The sequence below is a fragment of the Lampetra fluviatilis genome, chromosome 3 (genome assembly GCF_964198595.1).
Source record: "Lampetra fluviatilis chromosome 3, kcLamFluv1.1, whole genome shotgun sequence".
Classification (NCBI taxonomy): domain Eukaryota; kingdom Metazoa; phylum Chordata; class Hyperoartia; order Petromyzontiformes; family Petromyzontidae; genus Lampetra; species Lampetra fluviatilis.
The window spans coordinates 20,204,035-20,222,718 of NC_136277.1; the positions used below are offsets into that span (position 1 = coordinate 20,204,035).

An 18,684-nucleotide genomic window follows, 5' to 3' on the forward strand; every position below is an offset into this window, starting at 1 on the left:
GTAACAGCATTTCCATCACCACAACCATGCAAATAGTGCAGAATTAGTATGTGATCAGTACTTGATCAACTTGACTACAAAAGTGCAGGATGGTCCAGATGTCACGTGACTCCCAATTAATTGACCCCTAACATTTGTTTCCATTCTATATTCATTTCTATTTTAAATAAACTTAGTTTTAAAAGAAATATTACGTTTTAGAGCATTGCATGGGGGTTACAAGACGTCTGCACCAACCCTGTAGATTGAACTTTGAAGTGGACTGAAACGGACCTTATACAATACACTAGCAGGCTGAAAAAACACTGTTAAAGCTGTACGGTTGATTAATTAATACATAAGAGATTATATCAGTTATGTATACTTTTAAATGTCATCAATGATAGAGGACAACCCCAATTACCACCATAAAGTATTAATTCCAAAATCATATTTTTTTTTTCAGTCGTAGCTTATCTTGACTTGGTGCACGATTGTAAGGCAGATTGGAGCTTGCCATACAGCTAGAAAACAAGTGTGAATTAAATTACCAACACCATTTACAACGTGTTGAAATACATCGTCACCCTTTCTAAACTAAGTTAAAATATTTTTTTTACTTGAAGAGTCGATGTTTTTAGCCAGCCTGCCTTTATGCTAATGTGGCATGATTGCAGCCTGTTAATTATTACGCACAAACACAATAAGAAATCAAATTTGTCATATATAAGCAACCTCTTCTGTCACAGCACTTGGTTCTTTGCTTGCCGGACAGGTACAGTCGAATAATTGCTCGTTTTGACTGGAACTAACCAGAAAACCTAAGGTATTGGTGATGAATTGTTTAACCAATGACCCTTGACCCGTCAAACGATATGATTGGAATGCATTTATATTTCTCTACAACCATTCAGCAGTCCTCAACGAATGTAGATTTGTTAACGACTATAGTTTAAAACAAATGTAATCCATGTTTAAGATGCACTTATACTGGGTTGTAATGTTTAAGTACACTGCAGTTATACGTACACTATTTCATATGTAAACAATTCTAAATGCCATTCTATTAGGTAAGCACATTTACCAGTGGGCTGATAAGCAAAGAGACCCGGAGGTCAATTATAATTACAATAACAGCAGCATCAATGTTGGTCGAGATGAAAATTACGTTGCGATTGCAATTCATTACGAATGATACCATTACGATTGTAATTGACCTCCATGTGTGGTAAAAAAAACGAAATAGAAAAAGCCGACAACACGTCTCCTTCAGATCTGTCTGTGCACATAAAAAATAATTTCTTGTACAACCCGTCAACCACACAGCCTTCTGAGGGCGCATAATGTCAGCAGCCTTGATCCAGTACACGCAAACTCTGGTCAGTTTTACATAGAGTGGCGTCTCACCAGCAGTAAGGCCCAAGAGATCAACATCAGTGCACACTAACAAATAAAGGGCCCTCCCTTAAAAGACATGGGTTCTCAATGAATGCTACATTTTATAACAAAATAATAATTTTGGAGACTATAAAAAAAACAAATATGGCTTAAATTGGTCTCATTCTGGAGCCAGCTTTTCATCTGAAGGTCACCAAATTGTGCTGTTTTGTAAAGTGGTAGGTAGAAGTCCTGTGGCATAACACACAAATGTAGTCTACTTTACCCAAAATCCCAACATCAAAACATTGGTGGCAAATTGTAAAATAAAAATCAATGATCCTGTTTAACATTAGTGAGAGATCTTGTAAAAACAAACTAGTGGGCGTTTACCTGGATTAGGACATTGATCAATTCAATTAGAGTAATGCTCAAAATGTAAACAAAAACAACTAAGCCATCTATAATTATTCATAACACAACACACGAGGAAGTGCACAGTATGTCATGTAAGCATACCAGTACTATGACATCAAAAGTACGCGATGTATCATGTACCTCAATTGTAGCATGGGTGTGCACAAAATAGTTGTTTTTAAAACTAGCACTGCCCACGCCTTTGCGCCAGATACATGTCAGACGTGGAGGGTGGGTGGGAGGGTAACATCTGCGCGTATGAAGCCGGCTCAACGTCGTGGGATGAGGGCGATTTCATCACGCAGATATATGCGCGGTGATGTCACCAAGCAAATAGTTTACCCGCCCGCTTGCCAGCCAGCAAAACTTTTTTCCCTTCTGAATATAGTTAAGGCAGGTACAGCATTAGCAAAACGATCCTCGTGTGCAATGCAATTTAAAACAAGGCAGTCTCCCCCCCCTCCTCTCCTTCCTCCCCCCTCTGCAAATATGCTCCTCCTGCACGTTGCCCAAGTGTCTACAGTGGTAGGGCACTTAACCCAAGTGCCTTCAGTCGGTCCCCTATTTGTGGGGGTATTGCCCCGGGGGGGGGGAGGGGGGTTGTTACGCACTCGTGACACCGATAGCCTCGTTGATGTTTGTGTCCCGAGTTCTTGAATAATAAAAACATAAATAAACGGGCGGCAACAGAATGAATTTACCTCATTTTAACTCGCCACACCGTTAACGCTTCCAGATAAAACTTGGAATCATACGCCCATTAGTTTATTTTTCCCCACCCCCGCACCTCCGATTAGCACGGTTGGCTACGTGCGGTGGTGCGAAAGAAGTTCAACATACATGCAATGAATAAGACAAGTTCTAGTTCATGCATATTAATGTTGTACTTCCATAATTGGATAAATATTCATGAGTCCCTGGGCAGTGACCGTAAGCGACTGGCTCGTGTGTGACGATGCCTGTTCCCAAGTGCCCCTGGGCTGAGCTCCCGCTTGTGCACCAGATGTGGACGGCAGACGCTGGCTTATAAATGATTCATTGGCGTGTCTCGCACCGTCATTTATTTACCAGTGGTGAATGCTCTCAATTTTTTTTCCCGGAGACCCGAATAAAATGTTAGATTTAGAAGAAAAAAACATCATCAGTTTAATCTTTTGGTTGATAAAGATTACACAAGGGGGGTTCTGGTTGCAGAGCATAAGGAAGTAAAGAATATAATACAGCAAATAAACTGTGACTAAAGCTAGTAATTATCTGAGAACAGCTAAAATGTGACATGAATATTTGATGCAAGCTACCTTTTCAACAACATTGCTATTTTAAAACACTTTTTTAATGACACAATATATAGTAGGATTTTATCACCATTAATATGCAGCCACACAAACACATCTTTTTGTGATTCTTTGAGTCAGCAGACCGGCATGGCAAGGGCGAAGGCCATACTACAAGTACTGGAATTTCCTTTTTATCAGCACATATCAGCCGCCAAAGAAATATTTGCTGACCATTGTAATCCGTAGCATATTAACCTCAGCATGGTATAGGACCAATAACAGAAGGCAAGCTAAAATATAAATATTACTGACAACAGAGGGCATGGGAGTTTTTGCTTGCAAGGGGGGGGGGGGATAGGCTTGGTATTATCTTATTCAGTATAGATTTATATAAAGCCTTCATTTGTCCCAAAATACTTCTAGAACTATAAATATATATGTGCATAACTAAACTTAACGTGACCATTTTTTGCAGTCATTGGTGATCAGGCTGAGACTATAGACTTATTACACTTTTTTAGTTATTACCCTGAGAACCCAGTTTAATGAATTCAAATCCAGCATTTCAGCAGTGCCACTGCAGCACTCTGACCTCCGCAAGCCGACATCTCAAAAACGACCATATAGTATTAACAAACAGGTCAAAGGAATATCATTAATTGACCCCAATCACGTAAAAACCCATCATGAGGGCTTAACGTTTTGATTTGATTGCCATGCACTCACCAATTTTTCCAAGCGCATATGAAAGGTATGCAAACTAGGATGAATAATTAATAGGCACACATAAAGGGAAGTAATAAGCAGTTGTTTGGCGTCATCTTCTTGGGGGGCATTCTCTGAACACACGGTGATGCACTACTTACTGAAAGGTCCCCAGGGAAATCTCTCTTTCTCAAGACGTAACATGGGGGGGGGGGGGAGTTTCTACATTTAAATAAGAACCTATAAGGTGCCATTTTACTGCAGAAAACCCACAAAGCTTAAGGGGACTTGTGGAGCAGATACAGGCTACAGATAAGGATGGTCACGTTTGCACGAGCAACGTCGCATGGTTGTGTTGAACACAGCAGATATTTCATCTACACCTACTGTGTTTCAACGTGGGATCATTTGTGTTACAGGGTCGACTATAATGGAAAACTAGGGGCATAACAATGCATCGATTTATCGATGAAAATAGATTCAAGTCGGCTTTCCAGTTTTGGCCGCATGTTGGACATTTCTTCTCTCAAGCGTGGCAAAAGCTTGAAAATAAATACTCAACATGCCATCCAAGTCACTCGTAGATTACAAGCATCTGTGAAGATGTGCGTGTTAGATTAATATTGATCGTTAACCTCGCAATACATCAAGTGGCATAAGAATCAATGTTCATATATGTTGTATTTAATGGACAAAATTGACCCTTCCAGCCGCTATAGACTGCTACATTACCCATAATATTAAATAGGTTACTGAACTGGGACCCCTGAACCATGGACAAAGGCGGCAGGGGAACATCGCTCCGGATACGTGAACCCGTGGAGTTGAGTGACAAGGAAATCCTAAATGAAGGTGCCGAGCCACAGCTCCAATATTTGAAGTTGCAACAAAGTTTCTTCTTTAAATTTCCTGTGAATACCCTTGTCACAGCGTGTGTATTCTATGGCCACTGTGGGCAACAGGATCTTCAGATAAGAGCACGACTTGAAAGGAGTTTTTCTACTGTAACAGGTGCTTTTCCGTCAGTATGGTTAATCAAATACAATAACACCAGATGACGTTAAACCTCTTTTGTTGCAACCTGTCAAGTGAGAAAAAAAACCATGAATGCATATCAGTGTGAGAATACGCGGACGGACATTGGACAGTAACTTTAAAATTGGTAAAGATGACCGGAAAGCCATTGATAACGATCTATATAACCGCTGACATCAGCAGCAACATTGTTATACCCGAACCGTGGTACAAAATTCTCGTTACTTGACTGATATCAGTTTCAAAAAGGTACACTGAAGTCATTCAATGGCCACGTTTTTGTGGTGGGGTAATATATGGGTCACTCTTGCACTTCCAGCCTGTCCAGCCAGAGAAAAGCAGTTTCTGTACACTGTTTGGACATTAACAATATGCCTCGCTTAATGTGATCGCCCTCAAATGCTATTTAAATTAATCTGTAGGCCATGTGGTATGTATGTTAACTTCTATCGCACCGTACGTAGCCAACCGTGCTAATCGGAGGTACATGAACCACAACTATTCCTGATCATGCCACACACGTGCTTGCAATGAGAAGTGTCCAAACATAACTTGTACGAACATAAATCCTCCCAATACCAATTATTACACTATACACATTATTGATAATTAATACAAAGTTCATCTCCATCAATGGCAAAGAGGAGATCACTGCTGCAGTCCATTTTCTCATAACCTACGATCCTCCAGGACCCAGTCTTGTGATTATAATACTGGTAGGAACCTCCTGGTTACACCAGCCCACAGGGGATTATTGTGTCCGTCCGTCGTGCATCAAAAAATGGGAGGGGTGGGGCTCGGTGGAGAGGGGAGGGTGGGGAGGGGATGAGTGGGGAGGGGCTGGGTGGGGAGGGTAGGGAGGGGCTGGATGGGGAGGGGTGGGGCTGGGTGGGGAGGGGCTGGTCACCCCGTGGTGCCCTTATAAAACTCAACGTTTAACCTCCTCACGCCGGCTTGTGCCCGCCCTCACAGTCGGCCATATTTGCGGAATACACCACGCCGCCGTTGACCCTGGCCATTGATCGAGCAACCCAACGTTCCAACCAGCTCCCTCCGCAGGAATGTGTTTTAATGCCACAATAGGAATAATGGGCTCGTCATTAGCAGATGCAGGGGATTAGAATTTGACAGCTATTCCCTTCTCTCACTTGCAGGCAAACTCCGATGAGGTGAGCAGCTCCCCCCCCTTGTCTGGGTGCCGTGACTAGTGCAAGTTGTATTTGCTATACGAGAGATAAACACAACGCTTCATTGTAGGAGACAAGGAAAGCAACCGGCTTTTCTGCAATTCAAAGTAAGCTGCGTCGCCCATTCTTACGTATTCATCCATCAGAGCTCACTCCGCAGAGGATATCATTTACAATTTATGATGAAAGTAATGATATTCCTGTCGTGCATATATGCTTTAGCCATTGTCCAGTTTTTTTCATCAAATATCTAGCAATTTGCAGATACAGGGATAAAAAAAATCAAGCATCTCCTGGCATTTGCAGAATAATAAAATTCGCAGATATGCCAATGACAGATGACTTCTACTTTAGTATTTCAGTTCCCAATTTTTTTTACCTTCAATATCCTTCTTAAATGTGGACAATTACACGTAGCTGTATCATATTACCTCAGTATTATGGTTTAAATTATAATCCATCATCAGTATTTTCAAAGTGCACATGTTTGGTTTTCCAACCCCTATGGATTTAAGTGGGTAACAATCTCCTGGGAAAATTAAGATATTTTTAACAAATACTTTATACTGCTAGTCAGTGCCAAAATTCTCTCATTGCACCTCGCATGACCAAGAGGACATAGGAACCATGTTGACAAGACGTACAAACTACCCACTTCGTTTTTGGCATAACATATTTGACTGTTATGAGTATGTTTACCATTACCGTTTAATGGAAACTAACGTATGATTCACGTTAATTTTGGAATGGGTTTCTATACAGCTTCATAAGTGGCACAGCTTTCATAAGTACTTACCCATTCCTCCACATCGGGCACAGTAACTTTGTCCCACATGACATTATGCTTCCCGTATTTGTTCATCTGGCGTCTGGTCTTCCAGGCGAAGAAGATCATGAGAAGCAGGGCAACGACCAGCATGAAGCCACACACAATGGCAATAGCCTAAGATACAGAAACACACAAATGTACACGTCAATAATTTAACTGAAAATCTAGCGGTTAAGGAGAATTCAATGTCAATGAATTGTATGGAAAAAATAGGAGTGTAAAAGTAATGTCCATTATCACCAGGCACGTCACTAAATATACTTAAGAAAAGGGTGTGTCAAATCACACATACCAGACGGCTGCAATTAATCTTACTTCCTGCATGTGGCATGATTTTATTCCACCTATTAAACTTTGGTCATTCCCTCACCTTATAAATCTAGACACCGCTGCAGTATTCTTAAGGTGAACACGAGGTCTATTCATCAAATCAATACTGTCATGTAACTATATATGAAATCCAACATATTAAGAGAAGCAGCTTTTATTTTTTTTTAAATAGATGTTTCTTAAGAAAAAAAAATCACTTCATATATCATTATTCTTTAAATAGCAGGCACATGTTGACCCGTACCAAATTATCATCTTTGTTGTGGTATGAATATGGCTATGCCCACAAAAAGAAGCCAAAATAAATATTGTGAAGCAAATATATCATAACCATGAATAATATTCCACACACCTGTGCATACCAAAGAAGGGCCTAAAGTGGTTCACTGTATGGTAAAATTTGATCTTTCTCAAGAGATTCATCAGCTAAAACCTAATTTATATTTATTCACGTGCGGTCTGTACATTCTTGTACTCCGTCTGTACAAATCGTGGGGAGCTAAGGATACAATTGAGGTTTCCGATATTCATGTTGTAAAATAAGTAATATGCGAAGTGGGTTAAATTTGAGTTACAAGATTTGTGGATACAACAACGACAACAACAGAGTACGCTAAAAGCATGTAAAAACTAAATTGACAAGCACTATTTCAATATTGTTCTTTTCATGGCCAAACCTAGAGCCCAACTGCTAAATATTTTAATTGGTAACGTGATGTCAGCTTTTGTGTTTTGAGCTTTAGTAAACCTTACTGTAACAAAACTAAGCTGAGACATTAGGACAGGATCATTAATTTATACATACCCCACTCATTTCTAATGACCATCTTACTTTCTTCTCAACAAGTGATTGAATATTGTGAAAATTATGGCTCAATATTTTTAAGGAATGGTATTGACACATGAATTGGCTTTGAATTAAAATGTTTTCCCAACGGAGAAATCTCATTATCATTTTAGTTGGGAATCTCTAATTGGATCACCCTGTATAATTAAAGTGATACACAGAGCCGGGTGCCTTCCAACTTATTGTTACTGTAATATTACCTCTTGTGGGTCAACAACGCAGTAGTGGTAGAGATATTGGTTCCAGTAGTACCCAGTGGTGGTGGGCATGTTGAACTGGCTGCAAAGCGCCATAATTTGTGTGTAGTAGATGGAACCAGTAGACTGGGCCGTGGGATTCACCGCCATGATATAAACAATGGTGGCGATGAGCACCAGCACAGCCAGCACAGCGCAGCAGATGATGGTGATGAGGTAGAAGCGCCGTGTTCGAGCCATCTTCGCCTTGATGGAACTCATGACAAACAGGGCGACCACTACGCCAAAACATATCAGGACCATGGCCATCATGAAGGCCTTTCCAGCCCTGGGATCGGTATAGATACCGTACATTCCCCCGGATCCGTAGCCTGTGCCATATCCTCCAAAGCCGGTTCCGTATGCACCCCCATAGCTGCCTCCGCCATAGCTGCCTCCGCCATAGCCCGTTCCGTAGCCACCCATCCCACCAGACACTCCAGTACCCGTGTCAAGGTCCCATTGCAGGGTGGAGGCGACACATGCAAAGATGGCAGCGCACATTATCAGGGCAATTCCTTGCAGGATGCGGATGACTCCCGGTGGAGAACGCCAAGACTTGAAGTCGATGGGCCCAAGATCCTCTGGGTACTCGCTGCCTACGTAGTACGAACCCGGAGGTACCCTGGAGCGGGCATCGGCTTGGTCTGGGTACCAGGAGGCAGCCTGAGAGCGAGGCGACATTACCGGCTCCCCATTGAAGTCTCCCATGGAGCCACGAGAGCCATACAGGAGCTGCCTGTTGGACATTGGTGGAGCATAGCCTTGCTGGGAGCCATTGTATGGAGGAGGGTCATCATTTGCCCGAGGTTGTCTGTACATCGTTCCTGATGTGTCTCACCTGTTGGGGGAATAAAAGGATCGAATCAAATTATTAGCCTCTGCTTCGAATGCGGAACAGGTGGTTAGTGTGAGAGAGTAATAGTTGTTGGAGTGGTGCTGTGTATGAGTGTAAGGTGCATTGGTACATGTGAATAATTTGTTATGGTGTACGGGTAGAAACAGATATGTCCCCGAGGGCAAGCAGTGTTTGAGTATATGCAGAATATATACATCGCATATGAGTTAATGCATTATGTTGACGTGCATCTATATATATAAAATCGCAAATCTGTCTGTCTGTCTGTGTGTCTGTGTGTCTGTCTGTGTGTCGCCGGGCCATACGCAGTTTCATTGGACGAAATGTGAGGGATTTGCGAGACACGATTGGTCCGTTTGGTTTTCCACGGCGGTTGCCCCTGGCAACGGCGAGCGACGCATTCGCTGCGGGGTGGACGCCATTTTTAATTCCCGTAAAAAATATGCGCACGCATTAACACGCGACTCTGAGGTAAATTCATCAAAGTTTCACGTCCTCTTGACTCCCCTCCCACCCCAATGTGTGCAATTACTATTACAGGGTCGGTAGATAATAAAATTATAGCGATTAGACAGTATTATTGTAGCGCGGGGGGGGGGGGGGGAACGGCACCCGTACCCAGCCTCAGCTGGGTGGGCAATTTAGGCGAGGCCGGAGGCTCTGCACGGTACTAGGCCTCGACACCCACCACGCGACTCTGAGGTAAATTCATCAAAGTTTCACGTCCTCTTCACTACCCCCCCACCACAATGTGTGCAATTACTATTATAGGGTCGGTAGATAATAAAATTATAGCGATTAGACAGTATTATTGTAGTGCGGGGGGGGGGGGGGTAACGGCCCCGGTACCCAGCCTCAGCCGGGTGGGCAATCTAGGCGAGGCCGGAGGCTCTGCACGGTACTAGGCCTCGACACCCCACCACACTATAGGCCGTACATATTACTGCACAGCGGCCGAGGAGATCGTGGCTGGGGGGGGGGGAGGTAGCAGCCCATCTGTGTATATATGTAAGGTTATACTGGTAGGAACGAAGTGGACCAGACCACCAATAGATTGTGTCCGTCCGCGTCCGTCCGTCCGCGTGTCCGCCCGTCCGTCCGCGTTTGTCCGTCCGCGTTTGTCCGTCCGTCCGTGTATCAACATCGCCCCCTACTGCAAACACTTGGCATGACCCTGTCCGACAAGATGGCCGCCCGCTCCCCCTGCGATCTGTGAATTAAACAAGATGGCCGTCGCTTCCGGCGCATCACGGCAAAACTTTAAACTTCGCTTCAAAATTACTTTACTGAAACGCAGCACGTTTATTTAAAAAATTACTTTACTGAAACACAGCACGTTTTTTTAACACAGAGACAAGAAACATTTATTAACACAGAGACGAGATACATTTAATCGCCTTATTTGTGCACGAAAAGCACGGCGCGAGGCCTAGTGCGGCAGGCTTCGCGAGGCCTAGTGCGGCAGGCTTATTAACACAGAGATGAAACGCAGCACGTTTATTTAAAAAAAAATTACTTTACTGAAACGCAGCACGTTTTTTTTAACACAGAGACAAGAAACATTTATTAACACAGAGACGAGATACATTTAATCGCCTTATTTGTGCACGAAAAGCACGGCGCGAGGCCTAGTGCGGCAGGCTTCGCGAGGCCTAGTGCAGCAGGCTTATTAACAGAGATGAAACGCAGCACGTTTATTTAAAAAAAAAATTACTTTACTGAAACGCAGCACGTTTTTTTAACACAGAGACAAGAAACATTTATTAACACAGAGACGAGATACATTTAATTGCCTTATTTCTGCACGAAAAGCACGGCGCGAGGCCTAGTGCGGCAGGCTTCGCGAGGCCTAGTGCAACAGGCTTATTAACACAGAGATGAAACGCAGCACGTTTATTTAAAAAAAAAATTACTTTACTGAAACGCAGCACGTTTTTTTAACACAGAGACAAGAAACATTTATTAACACAGAGACGAGATACATTTAATCGCCTTATTTGTGCACGAAAAGCACGGCGCGAGGCCTAGTGCGGCAGGCTTCGCAAGGCCTAGTGCAGCAGGCTTATTAACACAGAGATGAAACGCAGCACGTTTATTAAAAAAAAAAATTACTTTACTGAAACGCAGCACGTTTTTTTAACACAGAGACAAGAAACATTTATTAACACAGAGACGAGATACATTTAATCGCCTTATTTGTGCACGAAAAGCACGGCGCGAGGCCTAGTGCGGCAGGCTTCGCGAGGCCTAGTGCGGCAGGCTTCGCGAGGCCTAGTGCGGCAGGCTTCGCGAGGTCTAGTGCGGCAGGCTTCGCGAGGTCTAGTGCGGCAGGCTTCGCGAGGCCTAGTGCGGCAGGCTTCGCGAGGCCTAGTGCAGAAGGTGGTGGTGGGGGGTGGTGGGGGGTGGTGGTGGGGGGTGGGAGGGCTGGTGGGAGGGGTGGTGTTGAGGGTGGTGTTGGGGGGTCTTTAAATCTCACAGCGTTTCTTGTCAAAACAAACACTTTTAATTAACGTTACACTAGAATACAGTAATTTTTTCTTTAACTCCTCTATACCCGGTCGATATCCCTGTACCGGTACTAAGTATTATTCCTACCAGCCCACCCCGCAGGGTCCTGTTTAAGAAATATATTTTTCACCCGGGCAACGCCGGGTACTTATGCTAGTACGATATATTCTACACAATGCTTTATTGATCAGTGAATGTTATTCTGGTCACTGTTAGACGAGAAGGTGGCACGTGACTTTGAGCCACGGTTATTGAGAGGGGTATACTCAATGTGGTGTGCCAGGCGCACATTTCCCAGGTCACAGATCCAGACAGACCCAGGTGAAATTAAGCCTGGATGTTACAAAAAAATAGGGCTGCAAGAAATATCCACAGCCCTATTCTTCCCATGATCCGCAATTATCCACAGTTTTCCCATCCAGTATTGCAAAACGACTTTTTTTGTTGATTATCCACACATTTTTTCCACTGAGCAAATTCAAAGATAGGATCCACAATGTTCATCCCCCCCATCACAACGAATAAGAAGGGGTTCGAATGTATAGTACTGCAATTTGTATGTGTCGCTACATGTGTGAGTGCACTGCATTATGAACACAGTGACATGATGGGTTTGATTCCTAGCCATGAAAATAGGGTGGCCAGAAATGTGAATCAGTCCTTGCCCTACTCTAGATCGGCACAACCTTAAGGCGCTCTTCTTCCACCTCCAACCCAGCTTATAATATGCTAAATTCCTCTTGATATGCAAATTATTTTGTCAAGGCGCTCTTCCCCCCCTCCAACCCAGCTTAAAAAGACGCTCCAAGCCTGGGGTTGTCATTCAGACTCTGTCTTCTCGACAGACCTGTTCTTCACCTGAGGACAGCTGCTTGCGTTATGGCCGAAACGTCGTGAGAATTATTTTATTATGTTTTATTTTTATTATTTTATTACTTCCCTTCTACGTGACTTTACCGAAAGAACCAAGAAGATGAACCAAAACAATCGTATGTAGTGGGAAGACAAAAACATTGATCCATGGTGCTGGCCAAATACATTTCTCAATAAAAGGATACACCAGGATGTGTTTACCTTAGTTTAAGCATATGTATACTTTTGAAGTATCTTACGTAGCGCCAGTATAAGCCACCATCAACCACTACCACTAGACTAAAATACAATCACCACTACCATCATGAAAGAATGAATATGCAACTACCATAACTCCTCAAACGCAACACATTGAAATTCCACAGCCACCACCACCATAACCACTCAAATACAAGACAACACCAATACCACTGGACCACATTAAACAGCAACTACCACTATATTAACTGCAGGATGACAACCACCATCATAACTAATGTAATAAAACAACCGTTAATAGTACATTATGTCATACAACCTTCACCACTCCCATGACCCACGGTATTAAAATACCCCTATCATAACAGCCTACCATTTATACTGAACTATAACACAACTTCGACATAACTACTCTGAACACCACTACTGGACTATAATACAACGACGACCACCGTCATACTCAAATACAATTCACCACTACCACCAGCAGTACTGAACTAGATACGAAACAACCACTAACGTAACTATAGAATTACAACCACAACTACCACAACCAGTAACACAACAACCATAAACCATGGATTATAACCAGCATTCTTACAGCTACTGGGCAACAACAACTATCAATCTGCGGAATACAAACTAACACGCCGCGCTCTGAACTCACACATAAAAGTTAAACTCCAGCCCACGGCTAACATCAGCGTCGAATGGATGACACCACACTGGACATGTGTGAGAAAGAGCTTCATGGCTCATCGGATTTCTCAAGTCTCAAGATTCTGATCATCAACTCCAGGGGGGTATGAACAAACAGCCCTTTGGCCCGCCACCGTGTGAGGAAGCCGTCATCCGGCAGTGATCTGATAAAGAGCTGTAAAAGTAACGTTACCTATTCATAGGTATACGATACAGTCATGTGCGTAACGTGTACCGTTTAACCACGAGTGCGTGGTAGCCACGCGTTTAAAGCCTTCAGCGCTATCGCTCGAGGGAGACAAAGGCGCGTGCGTGCACGCCAAACACAATAAACACACAAGCAGAAAGACCCTCGTGTGTAGCCTTTAACACCGTTTGGGGGGTCGGGGTGTCCAAGGGCTTTTAGCGAGCACCTTTGAAGGCTGAGCGAGTGGATGGGGTGGTGGTGGTGGCCAACACTGCGCACGTCCGCCTTTGTCTCCCCCAGCGGCGATGTTTACACAACGCGACCCAGGTGCTCTCGGCACACACGCGGACCTGTTGGTGACCGCACGGCCATTGCGTGAACAACCAAGCCGAGCTACCGGTGGAGTGGGGGGGGGCACACACCTGTACACGCCGCGTCTGTGCGCGCCGTTCTCCTCTCGCGCTCTTAAGACAACTTCGACTTGTTGACAACAGAAGCGAGCAAACCCCTGGCACGCAACCACAACCGCAACCACAACTCGCTCACTCGCTCACCTTGCGCTCCCGACGACTCGACTCCTTCCGCCACTCCTCTCGCTTGGGGGAAGACGACGACGCGGCAGGCAGGTAAGGAGGCGGGGTCACCTGCCTGGCCACGCCCACACCGGGCGAAGCCACGCCCACACCCGCATATGCCACACCCCTTGTTCCTCTAGACCACACCCCCGTTCATCTAAACCACGCCCACAACCATCAAGGCCAAGCCCTTCCCCCGAGGCCACGCCTCCACTAACAGAGGCCACGCCCATCGCAGGTGATGCGTTCAACTGAGTTCAGCCTCATTCACGTACGTGCGTGTACAGTACGCGCACTGTATCATGGTGCCTCCCTTGCCATTATCCAGTCCCTCCAGAAAAACGCGGAGTTTTTTGGTGATTGTTGCGGGCAAAAATCGTTGATTATGCGTCACGTTTTCTTAAAAAATGCGATGGAATATGCGGGATATTTATGCAATTTTATGCGATTAAATTGCGGGAACTTGCAAAAATTGCGGGAACTTGCAAAAATTGCGGGAACTTGCAAAAACTGCGGTTTGATGAAAAAGAGAAAAAAAAGTGATTCCCCCAACACCCTATTCACTAGGCTACTACTTTAATGTAAAGAGTCATTTCTTATTACTTCCTATGATAAGCAAGCATACTACATCACATAAAGTGCTGGGAATATTTAAGTTCTCATCTTGTTTTATTTCAGACCTTAAACAGATGGCTCAAACTTACAAAACATTGAGTCGAACAAGTTCTGTAGCTTTACAAAATGAATATGCTACAACTTCTGTAAAAATGAATAAATAAAATATTAAAAAATAAAATGTGTGCTTCCTGTTTTACAGAGGTAGCTATGCAAAATAATTTGCCCCCACTGTCATGTAACACACTGGGGAACTGCTTTGCGCGGTCTTTTGCGCTTATGTTTGTTGGCAAATGAGAAAGATTTGCGGGCTTCATCATGGTTTCATTGGCATCGCGGGGTTTGCAGCTTTTCAATGATGTCGCGTAATGAGTGACGTCACTTCATAACGTTCCCATGGCAACAGGGGAAATGGCTGCGCTTGTGTGAAGTAAACGCAACATTTTTCAACTTTCTGCTAAGATATATGTGACTTTTTGCAACGGAAATGCGGGGATTATGAAATCATGCAAGCCCGCATATTTTGCGCGCGGAAATCTGCAATTTATGCGGCGAAAGTGCGGCGTATTTGAAAAAACGCGCCCCCCGCATAAATATGCAGACTTTGGCTGATTTTGCGTGAAATCTTGCGATCGCATAATCGCGTTTTTCTGGAGGGACTGATTATCAAAATATCATGATACTTTTACCCTTTATTGCAATACAACAGTTGTGTTAAGATGTTAAAACACCAAACTGAAACCCTTTCGCAAGGAATTATGTCTACATTAAACACATGTACTTGTGGTGGTTAATGCAAACAGGATTCCTTGAAAAAGGTTTCAGTTGGGTGTTTTAACATCTTAACACAACTGTTTTATTGCCAGAAAGGGTAAAACCTATTCTTATATTACTTGGTGTAGGTTGAACGTCTTTCGCACCGCACGTAGCCCAACCATGCTCCACTTTACAATACAACACAACAGTAATTCGACTTCTACTGGACTGTAAACACGTTATATTGCTTGAGCTATTTGTTTACGTGAAGAAGGGCCATTCACCGAAACGTCGCTTGGTATGTTCCTTTCAAGGCATTGACATAACAAGCAGTGCTCTGAGACTACACCAACCACTACTGCCATAACTGGTGCACTACAATAGACCAACGTTTATGGATTTTTTTTTCCCAGGAAAGCCTCACCGAGTCTCAAGAAATTTTGTTTCAGGGTCTTGCCAAGTTTTTTTCGCAGGAGGAGACGATGTTCCTGCTGTGTGTAATCTCCATTACATTCCAAACTCTAAAGTAATTCACAATCAAACATCAACAAGCACTGGACTTTAAGATAAAACACTAATACCCAACTCTATCACAAAAATTACTTTACAATCACCAGTACCAAGAGACAACAATAACACATCACTGACTGCACCACCGCTAGTTTACCAATCACACCGCCAACATGATCACTGCACTGTAACCCCGAACCATAGCAAACCTCACTCCCTCCTCTCACCCTCATTCCCTCACAGCTCAAATCCCCCCTCACACACGAACATTGGCCCTTCCCCCATAACCATGTACGACTATCTGCCCACAGCACCTTCCTTCCCCCCCCGACAACCACCAGAGGATTCAATGTCTCATCATCACCTCTCGAAAGCCCCACACAATAGTTTACCCGCCTGCATCACTGCGCCACCCACACCCCCATCGGCTCTCACTGTCCGTGCCTCACCCCACTCACCCGCAGGGCAGCCCTTTGTGTTTGTTGTAAGCTGCAAGGGCATTCCTCCAAGAGCCCAGGGGGTGACCACATTGTGTTTGAAATTTGTGTTTTTTCTTTCTTTCCAGAATTAGAATAGGGGTGTTTTTCATACATATAGGAGTTGATAATAGGGGTACACGCAAACAAGATTTAGTCACCATCCCATAGACTATAATTAGTTTTGCAGTTCAGCATCAGAATTAGTAATCTATCCACTGCTGGATGAAGGCCATCTCAAGCCACCACCATCCCTCACGGTCATGCAACAGAGCAATCTATAGAGTGGCTTCGAACAAGCATTTACGTTTCAGTCAGTATATGTATATCAAACTTACATAAGTTCTCAAATTTATGTGCTGTTTTCCTGTCAGTGTAATTCTAGTCACACGACTCTCAATGCTTCTTGGCGAACGGTGTGCGGAGGCCCTCATGCAGCAGTGGATTGACACAGGGCTGTACTTTACATGTCCATGATCATTTTCATGTGTCACTTTGTCAATGTTTCTGATCCATATCTCATAGCAGGTACTATACACTGAGCCAAATGTTTTTTCAATCAAATGTCGTCAATACAATTATACAAAACCATGAGAGTAAGCTGTAGCACAGTGGTCAACACACTGGACCACGATCCGGACTACCTGAGTGCTTTGTTCCACCAACGTCCGTGGAGGGTGATAACTAGAGTCCTAGACCAGTCCCTGGGCGACTCCGTTTCCAAACCCCATACTATCATAGGGCCATTTAGGGCCATTCGATCTTCTTTCCCTCGGTCGCTTCGGAGTGGATTCATTGACATGCTAATTTCTCTGCTCCAGCAGCTGCCCCAGCAGACCCACCTCTCTCTCTGCCCCCCCCCTCTCTCTCTATTTAAGGCCTCGAAACAGAGGCATTGGGTCTATGTGTGTCTATGTTGTGTGTCTCTCTCTGTGTCTGTGTTGTCTCTCTCTGCTTGTGTGTCTGTCTGTGTCTCCGTGTCTGTGTTTTGTCTTTCTCTCAAATTTAGTTCTACCTGATGACGGTTGCTTGTGTTGCAATCGAAACGTCGTACTCTATTATTTAATTTATTTTCTTTCTACGTGACTTTACCGAAATAACCAAAGAGTACGGTAGAGTAGATTCAAATACTTCCCCTGACCGATCGAAAGGTGTGGGGAGGCGTCGTGCAGTGGACTGCCAAAAGGGTGTAAATACACAATAGCAAGTACAGTACTTACTGTCCCCAATAAAGTTTAATAGACACGTGTAAAGAATGTGCGATGTCAGAACCTAGTGTGAGCTGTACAGATTGGTCCAGATGTCTTGTGACCCCATTTGAGCCTCTAAAATGTAATAGTTTAAAAGTAAGGTTTACTTAAAACAGACATTAATGTGCACAGGAAAACAATGTTAGGGGTCAATTAATTGGGGGTCACAAGACATCTATCTGGACCATCCTATACACATGACTGTTCACCCCGTGAAGAATTTCGATAGCGACGTTCTCGTTTGTGTAATTGAAACGTCTGACTTTGTTAAAAATATTGGTGTACCTAAGTTTGTTGTCATAGGCAAGTGAATGGAATGTACAGCCCTTCATCAATCCACTGATGGATGTACGCCTCCCAACACCTTTTTGTCGTGTCTTTTTGTTTTTACAGTACCATACCTCACCACGCTCATCAATGTGGGTTGGTGAATGGGGGTGACCAGGACCAGTTTGGATATCAATTGCTACTCATGTCAACCCTCTATGGGAATCGAATTCTGTTCACCAGATTCATAGTGCAGTGTACTAACCACTGTGGCACTGCTCTACGACATAAGTAAAATACACTGATAAACCTGTTTTAGGTGGGTAGGTGATCCAGGAGGACAACACCCATATGAGGACAGAATTCCACGTGAGGTCAAATCAGCTTCTTAAGTGCACCGAGTTTTGTTAGTCTCGCTCGCGGCAGCATTGGCTGCATTTATATTTAATTGTTTGAGTCAGTAAAACTGAAGTTCATTGGATTAAAACATGTTTACTCATTCAGGTTTTGTTGTGCCTGTCGAGAACTTACCATGATATATTTTTGCAGGCGTGTCATTAGGGATGTCCATTGCCAAGCAAGATTGCAAAGAACCCGCAGCGGTCACATTAGCCTCCCATAATTGCTTTTTTGAAATGTTCACTTCAACTTTCTTTATTGTGCTAGAGTCACATGGTCTCGTGATGTTTTTT

The 18,684-nt window shown here is 43.8% G+C and overlaps 1 protein-coding gene across 6 annotated transcripts in view; it reads right to left on the minus strand.

Annotated features, from left to right (window-relative positions):
* The window catches only part of OCLN (occludin), a 52,400-nt gene extending 37,917 nt beyond the window's left edge, over window positions 1-14,483 (minus strand). The window contains exons 1-4 of one of the 6 annotated variants that reach the window (XM_078884704.1): window positions 14,098-14,483; window positions 13,770-13,893; window positions 8,184-9,060; window positions 6,774-6,920 (exon numbers count right to left, since the gene is read on the minus strand). In XM_078884704.1, coding sequence (XP_078740830.1) covers window positions 6,774-6,920; window positions 8,184-9,041 — 1,005 coding nt within the window. In that variant the 5' untranslated portion in view covers window positions 9,042-9,060; window positions 13,770-13,893; window positions 14,098-14,483. The other 5 variants (XM_078884712.1, XM_078884730.1, XM_078884696.1 and 2 more) reach the window with 5 other exon arrangements.
* Between the last annotated feature and the right edge of the window lie 4,201 nt (window positions 14,484-18,684).